This window comes from Chelonoidis abingdonii, chromosome 2 (genome assembly GCF_003597395.2).
Source record: "Chelonoidis abingdonii isolate Lonesome George chromosome 2, CheloAbing_2.0, whole genome shotgun sequence".
Classification (NCBI taxonomy): domain Eukaryota; kingdom Metazoa; phylum Chordata; order Testudines; family Testudinidae; genus Chelonoidis; species Chelonoidis abingdonii.
This window is the reverse complement of record NC_133770.1, coordinates 222,828,571-222,845,612: the sequence shown is the minus strand read 5'-3', so window position 1 is coordinate 222,845,612 and position 17,042 is coordinate 222,828,571. Positions and strand designations below refer to the sequence as shown.

The 17,042-nt window shown below is 39.8% G+C and overlaps 1 protein-coding gene across 1 annotated transcript in view; it reads left to right on the top strand.

The window, feature by feature from the left end:
• The window catches only part of TRAPPC8 (trafficking protein particle complex subunit 8), a 166,646-nt gene that overhangs the window by 65,252 nt on the left and 84,352 nt on the right, over positions 1-17,042 (top strand). The window contains exons 3-6 of the mRNA XM_075062021.1: positions 6,232-6,321; positions 8,996-9,170; positions 10,661-10,814; positions 12,036-12,123. Coding sequence (XP_074918122.1) covers positions 6,232-6,321; positions 8,996-9,170; positions 10,661-10,814; positions 12,036-12,123 — 507 coding nt within the window. The remainder of the gene's footprint in view (positions 1-6,231; positions 6,322-8,995; positions 9,171-10,660; positions 10,815-12,035; positions 12,124-17,042) is intronic.

Here is a 17,042-nt window from a genome sequence, read left to right as displayed (position 1 = left end):
TTGCCAAGCAGTCAACTGAAGCCATTGGAAAAAAAATTGGATGGTTAAAAGGAGCTCTCAAGGAAGACAAGACCTTGCAGAGATGCAAAGAATTCATTTAGCTTTGGTCTTCACTGTCGAAGACGTTGGAGAGATCCCCACACCCATGCCATTCTTGTTAGCTGATAAATCTAAGGAACTGTCCCAGATTGAGGTGATCAGTAGAGGAGTGCTGGAACAAATTAATAAAAGTGAACAGTAATAAGTCACCAGGACCAGATGGTATTTACCTGAGAGTTCTGAAGGAACTCAAATAGAAACTGAGAACTACTAACTGTGGTATGTAACCTCTCTCTTAAATCAGCCTCTGTATCAGATAACTGGAGAAGAGCTAATTTAACATCAAAAAGGCTTCCAAGGCAATCCTGGCAATTACAGGCTAGTAAGCCTAATTTCAGTACCAGGCAAACTGGTTGAAACAACAGGAAAGCATAGTTAAACATGATATGTGGGGGATATCAAGCTTTTTGTAAACAGAAATTATGTCTCACCAATCTATTTCTTTGAGGGGTCAATAAGCAGTGCACAAGGGTGACCCGGTGAATATACTGTACTTGGACTTTCAGAAAGCCTCTGACAAGGTCGCTTAACAAAAGGTCTTAAGCAAAAGGTCTTAAGGCGCCACGCAATAAGTGGGAAGATCATCTTATGGATCAATAACTGGTTAAAAGATAGAAAAAAAGGGTAGGAATAAATCGTCAGTTTTGACAGTGGAGAAGTATATAGCAGAACTCCCCAAGAATGTGTACTAGGACCAGTACTGTTCATCATATTCATAATAACCTGGAAAAAGGGGCAAACAGTGAGGTGAAAAATTTGCAGAAATACCAAATTATTCAAGATAGTTAAGTCCAAAGCTGACAGCAAAGATAGCACAATAGCAGACAAAATTCAACATTGATCCGTGCAAAGTAATGCACTTGGAAAAAATAATCTCACAAAATGATGGGTCTAAAATTAGCTGTTACCACTCAAGAAAGATCTTGGAGTATCAGGGACAGTTCTTTGAAAACATCCACTCATTGTGCATCAGCAGTCAAAAAAGCTAACAATGTTAGAAACCATTAGGAATGGATCACTAAAACAGAAAAATATGTCGCTACATAAATCCATGCCTCGCCACACCTTGAATACTGCATGCAGTTCAACTTACCCCATCCAAAAAATATATATTAGAATTCTAAGAGATGCAGAGAAGAGCAACAAAAATGATTAGGGGCATGGAACATCTTCCACGATAGTTAAAGATTGGGACTGCTCATTTTACAAAAGAGAAAATAAGGGGACATATGATCGAGGTCTATAAATCACAGAGGTACAGAGAAAGTAAACAAGAAAGTGTTATCAATCCTTTCACATTACACAAGAACTAGGGCATCCAACTAAACTAAAAGGCAGCAGGGTTAAAAAAACAAAACAAAACAAACAAAAGTACTTCTTTCCACAACAATCAGTCCACCTGTGGAACTTTATGCCAGGGGATGATGTGAAGGCCAAGAATATAACTGGTTAAAAAACAATTAGATAAATTATGGAGATAGGTCCATCAATGACTATTAGCCAAGATCGTCAGAGACACAACCCATGCTCTGGTTGTCCCTAAACCTCTGACTGCCAGAAGTCAGGATTGTAACAGGATGGATTACTTGAAATTGCCCTGTTCTGTTCACTCCCCCCCCCCCCCCAAAAAAACAACATCTGTACTGGCTATAGTTGGAAAAGGATATTGGGCTATATCTACCACTGGTCTGACCCAGTATGGTAATTCCTATGTTCTTAACAGAAATACATATGTAGTATATCAGATTTTAAAATCTAAATGTGATTTAAAAAGCAGATTGAATGTTGCCAGGTCCTAGCAAACAAGCCATGCCTCTGTGCTTACATTTTTGTTAGTGTTTGCCACCACTGGTGAACGGGAGCCAGGAAGATCATTAGTGTATTCAGTATGCTACAAACAATAAAACCTTACTCTAGAATTACATCTTCTAGCCAGCTAGGTGGCGTTTTAAAAATTTCAATTGTATTTATATCCTTCCGCAATATTTTTTGGCACATCTACAAATTAATGAAATTCCTGAAGACCCAAGGCCACTGACATAGTAAGACTAAAGCCCTGATCCTATAATTGCCAGTGCATAGACGAACTGTATGCACAGCCTATTGAGTACAGGGGGCACAACATAGGTAGATTGCTATATGCTGTCAACTGCAGGATTGGGACAAGCTCTGTAAAGACGTATGGTGCTGTAACTGGTTCAAGTTTTATCAATTTCATGGAAGAGTGATATTTTTGCAAGGCATTTGCCTAAGTTGAGTCAATAAAGGAATCCTAACTTAATTGCCAAGATGAATAACTCTATTTCTGACTTATGCACTTGATACTAGTTCTCAGTTTTACTAGGGTGGCAGGAGCATAGAGATAAATACAGATTTCATATGTAGCTACATCCAAGGTTCTCATAGAATCAGTTGGAGAATCAAAAGGTTGTCACGTTGACTAATCACCAGTCCTGATAAATAGATGATTACTTACTGGGTAAATAACCAAAAGAATTAGAAAGTTTTAATGAGCTGCAGCATTGTCTCACAATTTAATACAAAAAACAGCTGAACTATGTGTTTTTTCATCACTGGGAAAAGGAAGTACATATATTTAGATGGTAATTTGAGTTATATACAATTAAGCACAATATGTTCAGTCTACTAGAATTCCTCCTTTACTTTCAAGGGCAGTGCAGTGAAGAACAGTCCTTCATCATTCTTCAGCTCCGAAAAAGTAACCTGTGTAATGTTTTGACAATACAGCCATACTCTACCTCCTTCTCTCTTCAACCACCCACCCTCCTCCTTGAAGCCTGGAACAAAGTGATAAGAAACTGTATATAATAAACAACTTGTAAAGCATTTTATCATCTTCAAATGAAATATATTCATGTACCTTTATGCCACCTCAACCAATTAATTTTCCTGCTTCTGATGTAGTGGAGTTTTTTTTTAAGTTGCTGTTAGTTTTTGTCTTTAGCTAGGTGCTCTTCAAATTCTTTCTTGGCCTGCTTAATTGTAGTTTTACACTTGACTTGGCAGAGTTTATGCTGCTTCCTATTTTCATCACTAGGATCTGACTTACAATTTCTAAAGGAGGCCTCTAACTGCCTCTTTTAATTTGCTGGTCAACCATGGTGGCACTTTTTTGGTTCTTACTGTTTTTTATTTGGAGTATACGGTTAGTTTAAGCCTCTGTTATGCTGTTTTCAGATAGTCGCCAGGCAGTTTGCAGGCATTTCGTTCTTGTGAGTGTTCCTTTTAATTTCCATTAAACTAGCTTCCTCATTTTTGGGTGGTTTCCTTTTTGAAGGTAAAATGCACTGTGGTGGGTTTCTTTGGTATTTTCCGCCCTGATAAGAAGTATTGTATTTAATTACCTTATGATAACTATACTAAGTGGTTCAGCTGTATTCACTTGTTGGACCAGATCCTGTGCCCCACCTAGAACTTTTCTGGGTTCCAGGACTAGCTGCTCCAAGAAGCAGTCACTAATGGTGTCTAGAAAGTTTATCTCTACATTTGTTCTTGAGGTGATAGATACCCAGTCAATATGAGGATAGGGTGAAATCTTCCACTATAATAGCTTTTTCTGTCTTTATAACCTTTGTAATCTTAATAAACTTTTCAGTCACCATCCTGGTCAGGAGGTTGGTAGTATATTCTTACTGCTTTACTTTGGTTGTTTAAACATGGAATTTCTAGTCATAGAGATTCTATGGTACAGTTTAAGCCTCAAGATTTTTATTTTAATTGATTCTGATTTCCTTGGTGCATGATGCCACTCTCCCACCAGCAAGATGTTGTCATTCCTCTATATTTTGTCCCTTGATATTACCGCACCTTGTTTATTTTCCTCATTCCACCAAGCTTCCACAATGCTGCTTCTAGCAATATCCTCATTTAATGCCAGGCACTCTAGTTTACCCATCTTAGTATTTAGGTTCTGGCATTAGTATATAACCCTTTGTAACTTTTGTCAATATTGAGTTTCTTGCCGTCATTTGTTGTATTTAAATAAGACTTTTTAACATTTGACTGTTCCTCACTAGCTCCTACCTGCATGCTACCACCTTCTTTCCTATCCTGTTTCCTGACATAACGTAGTGAAAAGAACTTCAGCTATAATGATATCACTGAAAAAGCTAATGAATCATGGACATCTCAGCATACGCTTATTGGAAATGGGGAGAAAGAAGCTTGCAGAATAACTTATTCACTGTGAGGAAATAAGATACTCTGTGCATCTGTATGGCAAATGTAATATCTATGAAATACTAGTAATATTTACAAAGAAAACATAACAGCAATACTGGATCAGGCCAATGGTCCTTCTAGCCTAGGATCTTGTTTCTGACAGTGCTCAGTACCAAAGCTTCAGGTGGAGAGTGCAGAATAGGGCAACTGGAATGATTCACCCTCTCTTCCCCTTCTGGCAGTCAGATGTTTAGGATTGTCCCAAGCATGGGATTGCACCTCTGGCCATCTTGGCCTATAGCCATTGATGGACCTGTCCTCTGTGAACTTTTATAGGTCTTTTTTGAACCCAGTTATATTTCAAGTGATCACAACATCCCATGGCAACGAGAGAAAATATTTATCCTGTTTTGAATCACTGTTCACTAAAATAAGTATGATTTGTTTCCTATGGGCTTTTTCATATTTGACTTGAAGTCACTTTAGAGAAAATGTTCTCAGTTAAAGTACCAGTAATTTGTTTGAGATTTAATAACTGTTAAAAAATTGAACTGGTATTGGATATGACTCTTTAGTTCCTTTTAACTCTTCATTTATGGAATTTAGGAAATTCCTTTTTACTGTTTGTAGGTATGTTAGAATTTAAATAAAGATAATCAATCTCCATGGAAATAAACGTGGTTATTCTTTTTGTACATAAGGCATGGGTTCTCAGTCTGGGATTTGTGAACAAGTCCAGGAAAGTGGCAACCATCCTTTCATCTATGCCTAGATATGAGTGGGGAAAGTCCCTACATTTGTGTGTGATTATATGAGGTGGAAACGTTTGAGAAACACTGAAGTAAAGGATTCACTTTGTGTCATTGTCTTTGTATAAAGTCCTACCTAATATGTGAAATTGAGAATATTCCAAAACTTTATAAATTACTGGAACCAGACACTTGAAGCTGTAGCTGGAAATGAGATTTTTCTCCCTTCTAGCCAACTTAACTAAAATGTAACAATTTTTCTATTTTCATGATCTTTCACTGTCAATGTATTTCCTTACTCCTGGGTCAGCTTTGTTTTATTCTGACTTATAAATTGCAATTTTTGTTTCTTTGCTCTGGTTTCCCTTTTAGAATTTATTGTACTGCATAATAATGTCAGAAATAGATTACCACTATACTGCTCCACATTTTCAGCCCTGTGGAAATATTTACTCCCCACTCCTGGGAGCAAGCAAGTATTATTCTTGCAGTAAAATTGAGAAACTGAATCAAAGAGATTAATTGACACGTTCAACAGCTCACAGTCAATGGTAGAGCTAGATTTAGAGTTCAAGAATTCTTGGCTTCTGGGTCCATGCTCTGTGAACTAGGCTGTCTCTTTGTAGAAGTTTCGAGGGATACCTGAATTGCAGTCACAATATTTGGAAAGACTTTAGACAAAGATTCAGTAGTCCTAGTTCCCCTCTATATATTCCAAAGTCAGTTTGGTTTCCAATTCTATGGAAGATGGCTATAGTAGATGTACTACATTCTAATTTAGGCACATCTCTTGTGCTAAGGGAATCAGAATCTTGACTATAAGTGATGCTGAAGAGGGGTTATTGTAGTCTTAGCTGAGTCCACATGACCTGAAAATATGGAAGATGTTAATGTTTAAAAATACTTCAAAAAAGTGATGAGGATGCAGATTAAACCCACTTTCCTCAACGCCCATGACCCCTATCCTAAGGTTGACAGCCTAACTGGAAAAAGTCTCTGCAATCTTAATTTTTGCTTCTTCAATAAATTAAATGAGATCCAGAGTTAAATATGGTTTACAAACAAATCACAGGAGGACAGTTGCATATTCATATCTAGCCCTCTATTAATTGTTAGAATTTGCCGAGTTATGTTGTTTCATTCTTCCTGTATATTTTCCAGTCTCATTAAGACTTTTATAAACTTTGTTTGTATCTTTCAGCTACTACTCCGTGGTTTGAGGCTTACAGAGAGAGCTTTCTTCAGGTCATGCCTGCATCAGATCATGAATTCCTAAACCACTATGTAGCATGTATCCTTTGAGTCTTAAATATGGACTCTGGCTCTCTTAAAATTAAATGAGTCAGAATGTTATAGCTGACTCTTCATTGCAAAACAGTATATAAGGAATTTGGGGGTTTTGAGTGTAACTTTAAAGCTATAGATATTGCCACTATGCTTTTATTTCTGTTTAAATTCCTCTTCCTCAGTCCCTCTAGCACACACAATTACACACACTTGCTAAAGGAAGAAAATGCCTGCATTACTTACGAGAGTTGTAATTTTATTGTTGTAGATAAGTGCTCTTGGTCTATATATCCAGATAATCAAATCTGTTACTCACGCTACAAAAGATGAGTCTTGTTCCATTCTCAATTGGAAATGGCTAGTTCAGATGCACTCTGCTCTTTTCACCCCACAGCTGAGAAGGCGAAGGTTCTGAGATTTCTGTTGGGGAGTTATCCCTAAGCCCTACTTCACAATTCTGTTGTCATATAAAATTCTGGTGATGGGTATCTGAAGCCACAGTCCCTCACGCTGGTAAGGGCAAGGAGTGTTTTTTGGGTTATTTTGTTTTTTTCCAGTTCAAGAGCTTCCTGCTGCTACAACAGTGGGTTTTGACTCTGCTACTCTGTCCTGATTGAGTTTCTAGTTTTGAGTGTCTCTCCTCAGTGAAGACTAGTACACTGTTGTGTTTTATAAACAGCAGCAGTGATATTGATCTGATTGTGTCCATATCACTGTTGCTTACAGGGTTCTGAACAGCAGCAGTAAAATCTAGTGGTGCTGGCCATTTACATTCTGTAGCTGGAAGACAGTACTGCATAAGATAACTTAACACTTGGAAGGTTAACTGAACTACAACTAACAACTTTCTTGTCTAGCTTATTGTGAAATAGATGATTTTTGTCTAAATTTTGTACTCTTCCTCGATGACACATTTTTTTCATGTCCTCCAAATACTAATCTACATACACAACTAACCTAATTAGTATAGCACTAAACTTTCCTCTTGACATATTGTTACAAATATCTAGCAACTCCTTTCTTTCCCCTAGCTATATGCTTTTAAGTAAGATTGCCAATATATCTTTATAGAACGGAGACGCTACAAAAGTTTAGGGTATTACCGCACTGTCCAGTTTGATTTTGTGTTGAGCTATTAAACAGATTCATGTTTCATGGGTTAAATTTTTTTTTAGAGTTTCTTTACTTTTGGTTTGAATGGGAGTTAACAGGATGCACACTGAGGATTCTATGATGATTTCTAATATCACTTTAAAAAAGTCTGTAGGCGGTTTTAAAAAATCTGCACCTGTTCTAGCAAAGAGGTTTTAATTACTGTAGAAATTATTCTTTAGTATGTGTCTGTGACAAAAGGCAAGTTCAAAGTTATAGTAGTGTTGCATGATTCTTTAAAAATGCCACAAACAAAATCTTGTTTTTTCTCAAACAGCCCCAGATAGAAGGCATTGGTATTGATAATCTTATGTGCTGTCTTTAACTTGGACTTTATGATTATTGTATAGGCTTTGTTTTAAACTTGAAAGTTCAGATATTCTGTTTGAATTTGCCAGTGTAATGCTGGATTAATAATATTGGAAACTGAGCAAATATTTTCAAAATTGAGAGTAGAAAGTTAGGCTCCTAAAATACAGTACTTCTGAAAATCAGATGATATGTTTAGGCAACTAAATTTAGAGTACTTTTTAAAAAATAGTTCAGGATTCCTGGGCATGTTTACTAAGACTAGCATTGGAACACTCTTGGGCAATCTTTTTTTTTAAAACTAACCAAACTTCTCTCTTCCTTTCTCATTCCTACCTCTAAGACAAAGTATGTATTTCTTTGGAATATTGTTCAGTTATTACTGTGTCATGCATGTGGACAAACACATGTTCACCTTAATCACTTACTGTTGGCTTTACTTGTGAACTGGTTCTTTCCCAAAATACCAGTGATTAGGTCATTTTGTTTACATAGTTATATTAATAAGTGACACCTGGACACCATTACAAACAAGTTATGAGTTCAACAAGTTTAAATTAAACTCCTACCAATTCCTCCCTGCCCCCATTTATAATTATAGAATCTTAGAACTGGAAGGGACCTTCCAGTCATCTAGTGCCGTTCAGTGCATTCATGGCAGGAAGAAGTATTATCTAGTAAAGGGGTAGGCAACCTATATCACGGGTGCCAAAGGTGGCACGCGAGCTGATTTTCAGTGGCACTCCCACTGCCCGGGTCCTGGCCACCGGTCCGGGGGGCTCTGCATTTTAATTTAATTTTAAATGAAGCTTCTTAAACATTCTGAAACCTTATTGACTTTACATACAACAATAGTCAGTTATATATTATAGACTTATAGAAAGAGACCTTCTAAAAAGATTAAAGTGTATTACGGGCACACAAAACCTTAAATTAGAGTGCATAAATGAAGACACGGCACACCACTTCTGAAAGGTTGCTGACCCCTTATCTAGTATTATAATGTAACATTGGTTCAGCTGACTTTTTTTTTTTAAAGTTATAAATATCCACTTGTTTAAATTGCTTGGCCAAAAAAAAACTTTTGCAGCAATCAAAAATGGATAATTATATAGCCATTAATATAGATGTAACCTTAAACGTAGTGAAACAAGCAGGATAGGATACCATGAATTGATGGTATTTATGATAAGATCATATCCTTAACGTGAATTCAGGTATGCTTGTAGTTTCTTCTGGTGAGCCTGAACCTGTGGAGCAGTTTCTGAGGCTGTCACAAGAGCAGCATAGAATTCAGCACAGCAGTGAATATGCGTATCCAAAATGGTTTATACCAAACACACTAAAATATTATGTATTGCTACATGATGTAAGTGCAGGAGAGGAACAAAGGTGGGTTTTTGTCGTTTACCTTATGGTTTTACTGAACATTCAGAAAAGCTTGTTTTGCTGAAATACTGACTCTGGAAATTAACATGTGTGCGCACATACAAAAAATTCAGTTGCCTCTTTTAATATAATTGACTAGTATGGAGACTGGTCGAGGCAGGTTTACTTATTAAATGTTTTCTCTCAAACTTCTTTTTGTATGTGCATGTGAAATACACAAAGAACTAATTCCAGTTTTATGAAGTAAGCAATATCTAGTGTCTTTAATTTCTTTCTAAAGTGAATTATCTTAATCATCTGCATCTTGTATTGCAACCTGTTTAATTGATGCTAACATGTATGTTGAGGGGGAGGTGATTTGTTTTTTCCAAACAAAATTTTTTTTATCTTTGTAGATTGCTAGATTAGACTGTAAATATCTTGGGTATATTGGGCATCACAGACTTGAATACCACATACCCTATTATATGTTGTTTCTAGCATGTTTAAGAAGGAAAAATGTCTGGTTAGAACAGTGTCTCAGATTTAGAGTGATTAAAGATGTTGGCTACAATGGTGCTAAGAAATAAGGAGCCGTTACCATTGTTAGGGTGGTATGAGCCCATCTCTGTCCTCTTGTTTTTCAGCTATGCATCCCTAAATGCTTTAACATAAACAAATTGGTTTCATGTGGTAATCTAGTGGGTTACTATAATACTTTTGGTAGATTTCTCCTAATTTTTTCTACAGGTCAATAGAAATGCCATCATTAGGACTACTGTTATCTTAATCCTATCAGTTTATCCCTTCTTTCGAACTTTTTTCTCTTCTGCTTGTTTTAGTCTTACTGTCATATCGCTTTCCTTTCTGATCTCTTCTCTAGCTTCTAACTTTTCTTGTTGCCTTCCTTTCTCCCGCCCCCTTCTTAGCAGAGAATAAGCGGATACTGCCAAGTAGTAGCAGTTACATCTACTCAGTTTCCCTTTGCACACCTTCCAGGGGTCAAATGTTTCTGCACTGGAGTTCTGCTATGTTGGCTTCCACTCTCTCTGCTGTGAACTGCTATACAAAGTGTGCCTGGGAAAGTAGCAGACACAGCTGTTGGGAAGAGTGTTGTAGATGCTGATGTGAGATTTGCAAGCAATTTGTGTCAGAAATAGAGTAGAAAACTTGGGAACTACCCTTCTATTCTACAACTTTTGTCTGACAGGAAATCTGTGAACACTGTTTTTAATATGTACTCTGAACCCACCCCCTACACTTGAGCCTGATCAACTCAGGTGTAGTTTGATTGTATGCCAGTAAAGAAACCTTGGTAAAGAGTCCAGCTGAACTGATTTCTTGGAGTCCAGAGAACTGGATAAAGTATTCTCCCAGAATTGGGCAAGATGTTCTGGATAAGACAAGTGGAAAAAGTCTGAGGGAATCCCAATACTTGGCAATGTGTGAATTGCTTCAAGAAAGCTACTTCCAGTTTGAGACAAACTGACTATATTTGAGTTGTTCCTTTTCAGAGCTGACTCAGTATATGAAGAAATGAAACAGAGATATGGAACTCAGGGTTGCTATTTACTTAAAATAAATTCTCGAGGATCTAACAGGGGAGCAGATGAACAAATACCAGATCCTTGGAGTCAGTATCTCCAGAAAAACAGTATCCAAAACCAGGTTTGTGTTCAAAAATGTTTGAAACCCACACTGTAATGACTATTGTAATCATGTTGGCTAACTGTGTTTCTGCAATTTTGTCGTGGCTCTGTATTAGCAGTGCTATTCCTGTGGAATTGTGCCATGATGGATCATTCACAAAGATATTCCCAAGCGCAGTAGCATAAGATTTATTTCATCCCTCCCCCACACTATTTTTGTTTTTGAGGGCACTAGGTTAAGCAAAAGTCCTCTAAATGAAGATTATGTACCACTTAAATATATAAAATCAATTATTGGAATAGTGGAATCCTTGAGCACCCAGAGAAATAACCTCTGCACTTTGTGAATTTCTCCAGTTATTCTTGCCCTCCAGCTCCAGGTAGTTAACAGCGTAAGCGCTTTACACATGCTTGCTTTCTCGAAGCTTCCTCAGGCTAATTTTCTTCCCCTCAGTTGAAGATTTTGAAAATGTTTTAGGAAATGAGTGAACAAAAAGAGTGCCAAGAGGAAACAAGTAAGTGCTTCTTTAGTGGTAAGGTATTGCAACCAGTCTGATAGGGTCTGTCTGCCTTTGTCAGGACTTTTAATAGCAGTGCATGTCAATCTCTGAAGTATTTAGCATCCTCTTCATCACAAGTCTGTTGAGAAGCAGATCTCTACAGCCAAAGAACCTCTGATGCAGAGGGATCCCTGCACTGAAAACAGCTCCTCTCCTTTGGGGATGTGGCACCTCGTTCCCTGCTCTATTTTCTCTGATAAAAAGTCTTTGACTAAAGTGTATTGTGGAGTCTCTCCCCCATTCCTGCTAAATATATGGTGATACCTGAAATTTAATGGAATTGTTGTCAAAGCCACTCTGCCACTGAAGGCTGAAGTTGTTTCTACCTCCTCTGCTCTATTTGATAGAACATCTCTAAAATATCTGATTATTTTCTAATGAGCTAATTTGGAGTAGTTCAGCTGTCATGAATTTGGACCTTTTCTGAACCTCTCATCTGCCCCTGATTCTCTGACTCTTTTTTCACACTTCCAGGCAATTTCTCAAAGCTTTAAGAGTTAGCTGTTGAAAAGCTAACTTGTAAGAGGAGCATCCATTTAAAATACAATTTGACACTGCTTCCTAAAATGTAATATCTGAATAATCAAACTTCTGTGGGAAGACTTGACAAGAATTGCTAATGATTTGCAAACAGCTTTTTAAAAACTGGCTGTGCTAATGCTCTTTGTTTTTCCTGATAGGAATCTTATGATGATGGTCCATATACTGTAATTTCAAATAAGAATGCTGACCACTTAATATCAGATGGCTTAGATAATGACATCCAAGGTATTTTTGTAACTTTTTAAATTTTTGTTCAAAATGTAATGATAATGTAGGCATGTACGTGTAAAGTAAAATATAAATGTCATTTGTCTTATATCATTATAAAACAAACAATGTTCAGTTGCACAGGGAATGGGATGGTAAAGAATATGAAGAATATATTATGCCTTTATATACACTGGTTATGTGGCCTCATCTGGACTACTGCATGCCTTACTGGTCACCCCATCTCAGAAAGAACATTGCAGATCTAGAGGGATGGCAGAAGTGTGGTGAATGACAAAGAGCATTGGAAAAAACTCGCATCAGAAGAGTGAAAAGTTTGGGATTGTTTACCTTAGAAGGGAGACAAGTAAGAGGGGACATGAAATTGTCTTCAGTAATGCATAGTCTGGAAAAGTTAGGTTGAGAACTTCTGCCCTCCTTGTCACAACAAGGGGGCATTTAGTGAAATTAAAAGATGTGAAATTTAAAGCCGATAAAATACTTTTTTCATACAATATGAAATTAAACTGGAACACTATTTCAGGAAGTTGTGGAGCTCAAGAACAAGATTCAGATAAGGATTAATGACTTACATGGAAATCAAGAATGTTCCAAATTATCGATAACAATTTGTGGAAGGGATAGTAAACCTCGTGCATCAGGATTTTAGACACTTTCTAAGTACTAGAAGTCAGGATGGGACCTAATGTGATGTGAGAGACAGCTTACTTTGTGTAGTCATAAAGTTTAAGACCAGAAGCGTCACCAGATCATCTAGTCATGTGTCCTGTGTATCACAGGACACCAGTGCCACCCAGCATCGCCCACTGTGAACCCAACAACCAAAATTTGACTGAACCAAAGTCCATCAGTACCCAGGACCCCCTCAATGGCAGGGAAATGATTGAGATATACCCAGATCAGTGCTTCTCTACCCATGGGCTGTTTGCAGGCCTGTTAACACACAGCTGTGGCCCAGCTGTTTGCTAAAAAAATTCAGATTCCCACACTGATTGCTTCACTTCTGGGTCCCTGCAGGGGCCATGCCAGGGCCAGCTGAGGGAGATGGGGCCAAGGGGTCCTGCTTGAGGAGAAAAGGCGAAGCAGCCCCTATGGCAGGGGAGGAGCTCAGGTGAAAATCAGCCAGCAGCCTACTGCTTCCTCCCTCCATGCTCTGCAGGGATGTACTAGGAGTGCTGCTGTCGAGGGGAGTGCTGCCTCCTTGCTTTTGGGCATCTGTGCCTGGAGAAATGTGGGGGAGGGAGACACGACAAGGACAGGGGACATATGCCTCCCCACTAGCCACAGCTGTGTGTCACCTCTTGAGGGGATGAGCATGGTCTGGGCTGCAGTGCATCCTGGGCTGCTGCAGCACATAGCACCCACTTGTCTGTCCCCTGCTGGCCATGTCTGGACCCAGAGCTCACAACCAGAGCAGGAGACTGCCCTGTAAGTCATTACTTACAAATAATGGTACACATTTTAAAGCAACAGCTGGTGCAGAGTTGAAATGTCTGGTGGCTTCCCAGCTGGTGTCCCCCATGGCTTAGTGGGTGGAATCACCCCTGTCTCGACTGTCTGGGAGCAGGTGTGGAGAGACACGTTCCCAACTGGGCAGCCACAGCAGGCAGGGTTGGGAGGAGCCCTCTCCCCACTCCTATGCAATCTCTGCTACAGGGCTCTAATGCCTTCTGAAACAGCGACCTTCTCTGACCTGGACAGCGCTCCAGTGTTGAGCCCACCGTGGGGCTGAGTGTATGCTGCTTGTGCACTGAGCTGGGCTTAGAGCAACCCCCTCTAACCCAGCTGCAGCCCCTCCATATTTACTGCTGCTAGTCGGAGGTCAGTGCTCGCTCACCTGCGCACAGGGACAGCAGCAAAGCAGCCTCCAGCAGGGCTCTGCCCCCACCTCAGAGGCGCCCAGGGCACAGAACTGCTGTGTGCCACATGCCATACAAGCTGCCCTTGTACTACAGCACAGCAGTCCAGAGGAGGACACGCTGTTGACACTGCAGCTGTTCTGTGGGTCCAGTTCAGGCAAGGCTTAAAGTGGGCAGAGTCGCAAGGGGTCACAGTCCAGGCAAAAAAAGAATTTAAAAATGGAGTTGGGTCAGTCCACTTTCAGCACTGCCCTACCAAGTGCATGAACATTTATTTCAGTTTATTATCATAGACAGCCCATCCATCCACCCTCATGTTTTTTTTCCAGGCCACTTTAAGCACTGTGCTCAGGGATTCACAATTACCATGCAGTCATCAACAGCCCAGAAGAAGCCCGACTGTTGTACAGTAACTGGTTGATTCATTCCCTCCCCCACCCCCACCTCCTCTCCCAAGTATTATATATCATGGGCACTGGTATTGTGTATTATGTGAATGTGGCCCACATAGCACCATAGGTGTTGGAGCTAAAGGTGGCAGCGCCCCTGGATTGAAGTGATTTCCATCATATGCGGGGTTTACAGTTTGGTTCAATGGCTCTTAGCACCCCCACTGTACAAATTGTTCCACAACCCCTCCCTAACACATAGAGAGCCGCATATGCAGCCCATAATGGTAAATGGGTTGAGAACCACTGATCCAGATAATCCTGGCAAGTGCCCCGCATCCACAAGCTGCAGAGAAAGTGACCTTGGAGAGTTTTGGCTGCTAACCTGAGCTGGGGTAAAATTCCTTCCTGACCCCACATACATCAGTCAGCTAAACCCAGACTATGTGAGCAAGAACCTGAGAGAGAGAGAGAATGCTCAATGCCATCTCAGAGCCCAGGCCCTCCCTAGCCAGTGTCCCATCTCCACCATAACCATCCCTGATCCTTTCTGACCCCTCAGGTGGCTGGCTGAAAGCCTGAAGCATGAGCTTGGGGAACATAACCTAAACTGGAAGTGAGTTCCAGGGCTGCTGAGCCCTGCTCCTTGTCATACAATCACATTCATAATCACACATCTGCCTATTACGGGTTTCTTGCATCTTCTTTTGAAACATCTCATGTCATTCACTGTTGAAGACAGGATGTTGGAGTAGATTAAACCCTCAGAGTTGATCCAGTAGAGCAATTCCTATCTCAGCTTCTAAACGTTACGTTAATTTTCTGTAGTTCAGAATATTTTTTGAGTATTTTTGCTATTAGTGCATGCCCTTGAGGTATGTGTTGTGCTGCAGTCTGGAACCTTCTGGCAAGTGCTGATCATTCACAGGCTGTCTAGACTCCTCCAGTCATGGAGCATTCCTGGTGAGGTTATATAAAGAGGCATGTCCTCCACACACCCTCTTTCATCCATTAACCTTGTAACACACTGGAATTTCTCTAATATGTCATCTTGTTGGCAGTTTCCTTTTTTTAGAGCAGGCTTCTTGTAAATATCTAGAGTAGGAGCTGCTAATAAAACTAAACAACCTTGTTCCATTGGAAGGGGTTGGAAGTGGACTTTTTTTTTTTTTTTTTGAGTAACTTCGATTGTAGGAGCTGCTCTAATATTGTGATTAACTTGGGGGAAAAAAATCTGGATGTCCACCTCAGAACAGCTTTCCAGTCTTAGACCTCTTTTGTCTGATGCTTGGGTGAAGGACACTTATCTATACGATGTTCCAGCTTCCTTAAATTCTTCAACCAGGTCCAGAAGAGTTGGGGGAACTGTGTTCCAATCCATACTTATGGACAAAGCCCTTAAAGCTTCTAATGCAGATTCAGGGTCATAACAAGCTTCAGGGTCTTGCTGAAATACTAATTTCTGGATGTCTCTGAATCTCGTGCCAAGGAGGAGTGGATGGTTTAGTTGGTATCACAGCTTTTTTTATTTTCTCTTGACGTTGAGAGACTGAGAAGAGAGCAGAAAACACAATCATTTCCTGGAGTCCCATGCTTCCAAGAAATCCTAAAATTTCAGTGCCAAAGTTTGATCTTTGCAGGATAAACGGCAAGGCCTGTCAATCCCTGTTGAGGTTTTATCTACCACAGGGGAAGGCTAGAGACACCAGTGATTTCCAAGATGTTAGTCTACTGTGGTGGATTAATTCTCAGTGTTTGCAGAAGGGTTACTTGTGGATTGCTACCCCTTCTTCTGTAGTTTAGGTGATGGACTGGAGCACTCTTCTAAACCAGCTAACCAATCATAAATTTTAGCTCTTCAGAGGCTTGGTACTGTTCTTAAATCTCCCAAGAGTGGAGCTTTTTACTGACCATACGTAGAGAAATGATGGTTACACAGCTGAAATTGGAGGGGTTTTGAGTAGACTTTCAATAAAACAAACAAACAAACCCACAAAAACAAAACACAACCCCCCCCCCCCCGCACGCCCCCACTACGACTCCACGAATCAACACACATGCTTCACCAGCCTCCACAGCTGGAAAAGAGTGCTATCTAGATTCTGAGATGATGATCTGTACACTAATTTTTAATCTGAAATGATTTGGACTTGCTTATGGTACACGTAGTGACAGGAGCAGCAACAGGGAAGTCTTTGTATGTGAGATATCAAAGTAAAAATAAGTCTATACACCACGAGACACTAGGGGGCTGAGATTGTTGTGTGGTCCTGCAGTGTATTGCTCGATGTTTATAGTGTGGTCGGTTCTGGGGCAACTGTGTGCGTGCCAAGCATCCTGCTAGCGCTAGGTTGAGAGTTTACATAACGAGGCTTTTAGCCTGCTTCTTTTCATGCAAGCAAATCATGGTTCGCCTTAGAGGGAGATTTTGGTCTGAAGGAAACCCAGACTGCTGAACTTGAGAAGCTAAGGTAACAGAGAGGTACAACCAAACGGAACCTAGCATAGCTGCGGAACGTAAAATTAAAAATTGTAATTGGCAATTCTTTTAACAAGAGTGTTTCCCTTAAACCTTAATGCGGGAAAGCTGACGTTTGGAAAAGCACCACAGTTGTTGTGACAGCCACGTTTCCTTAAGGGAGAATTTATTGAAGGGGGTACTCTTATA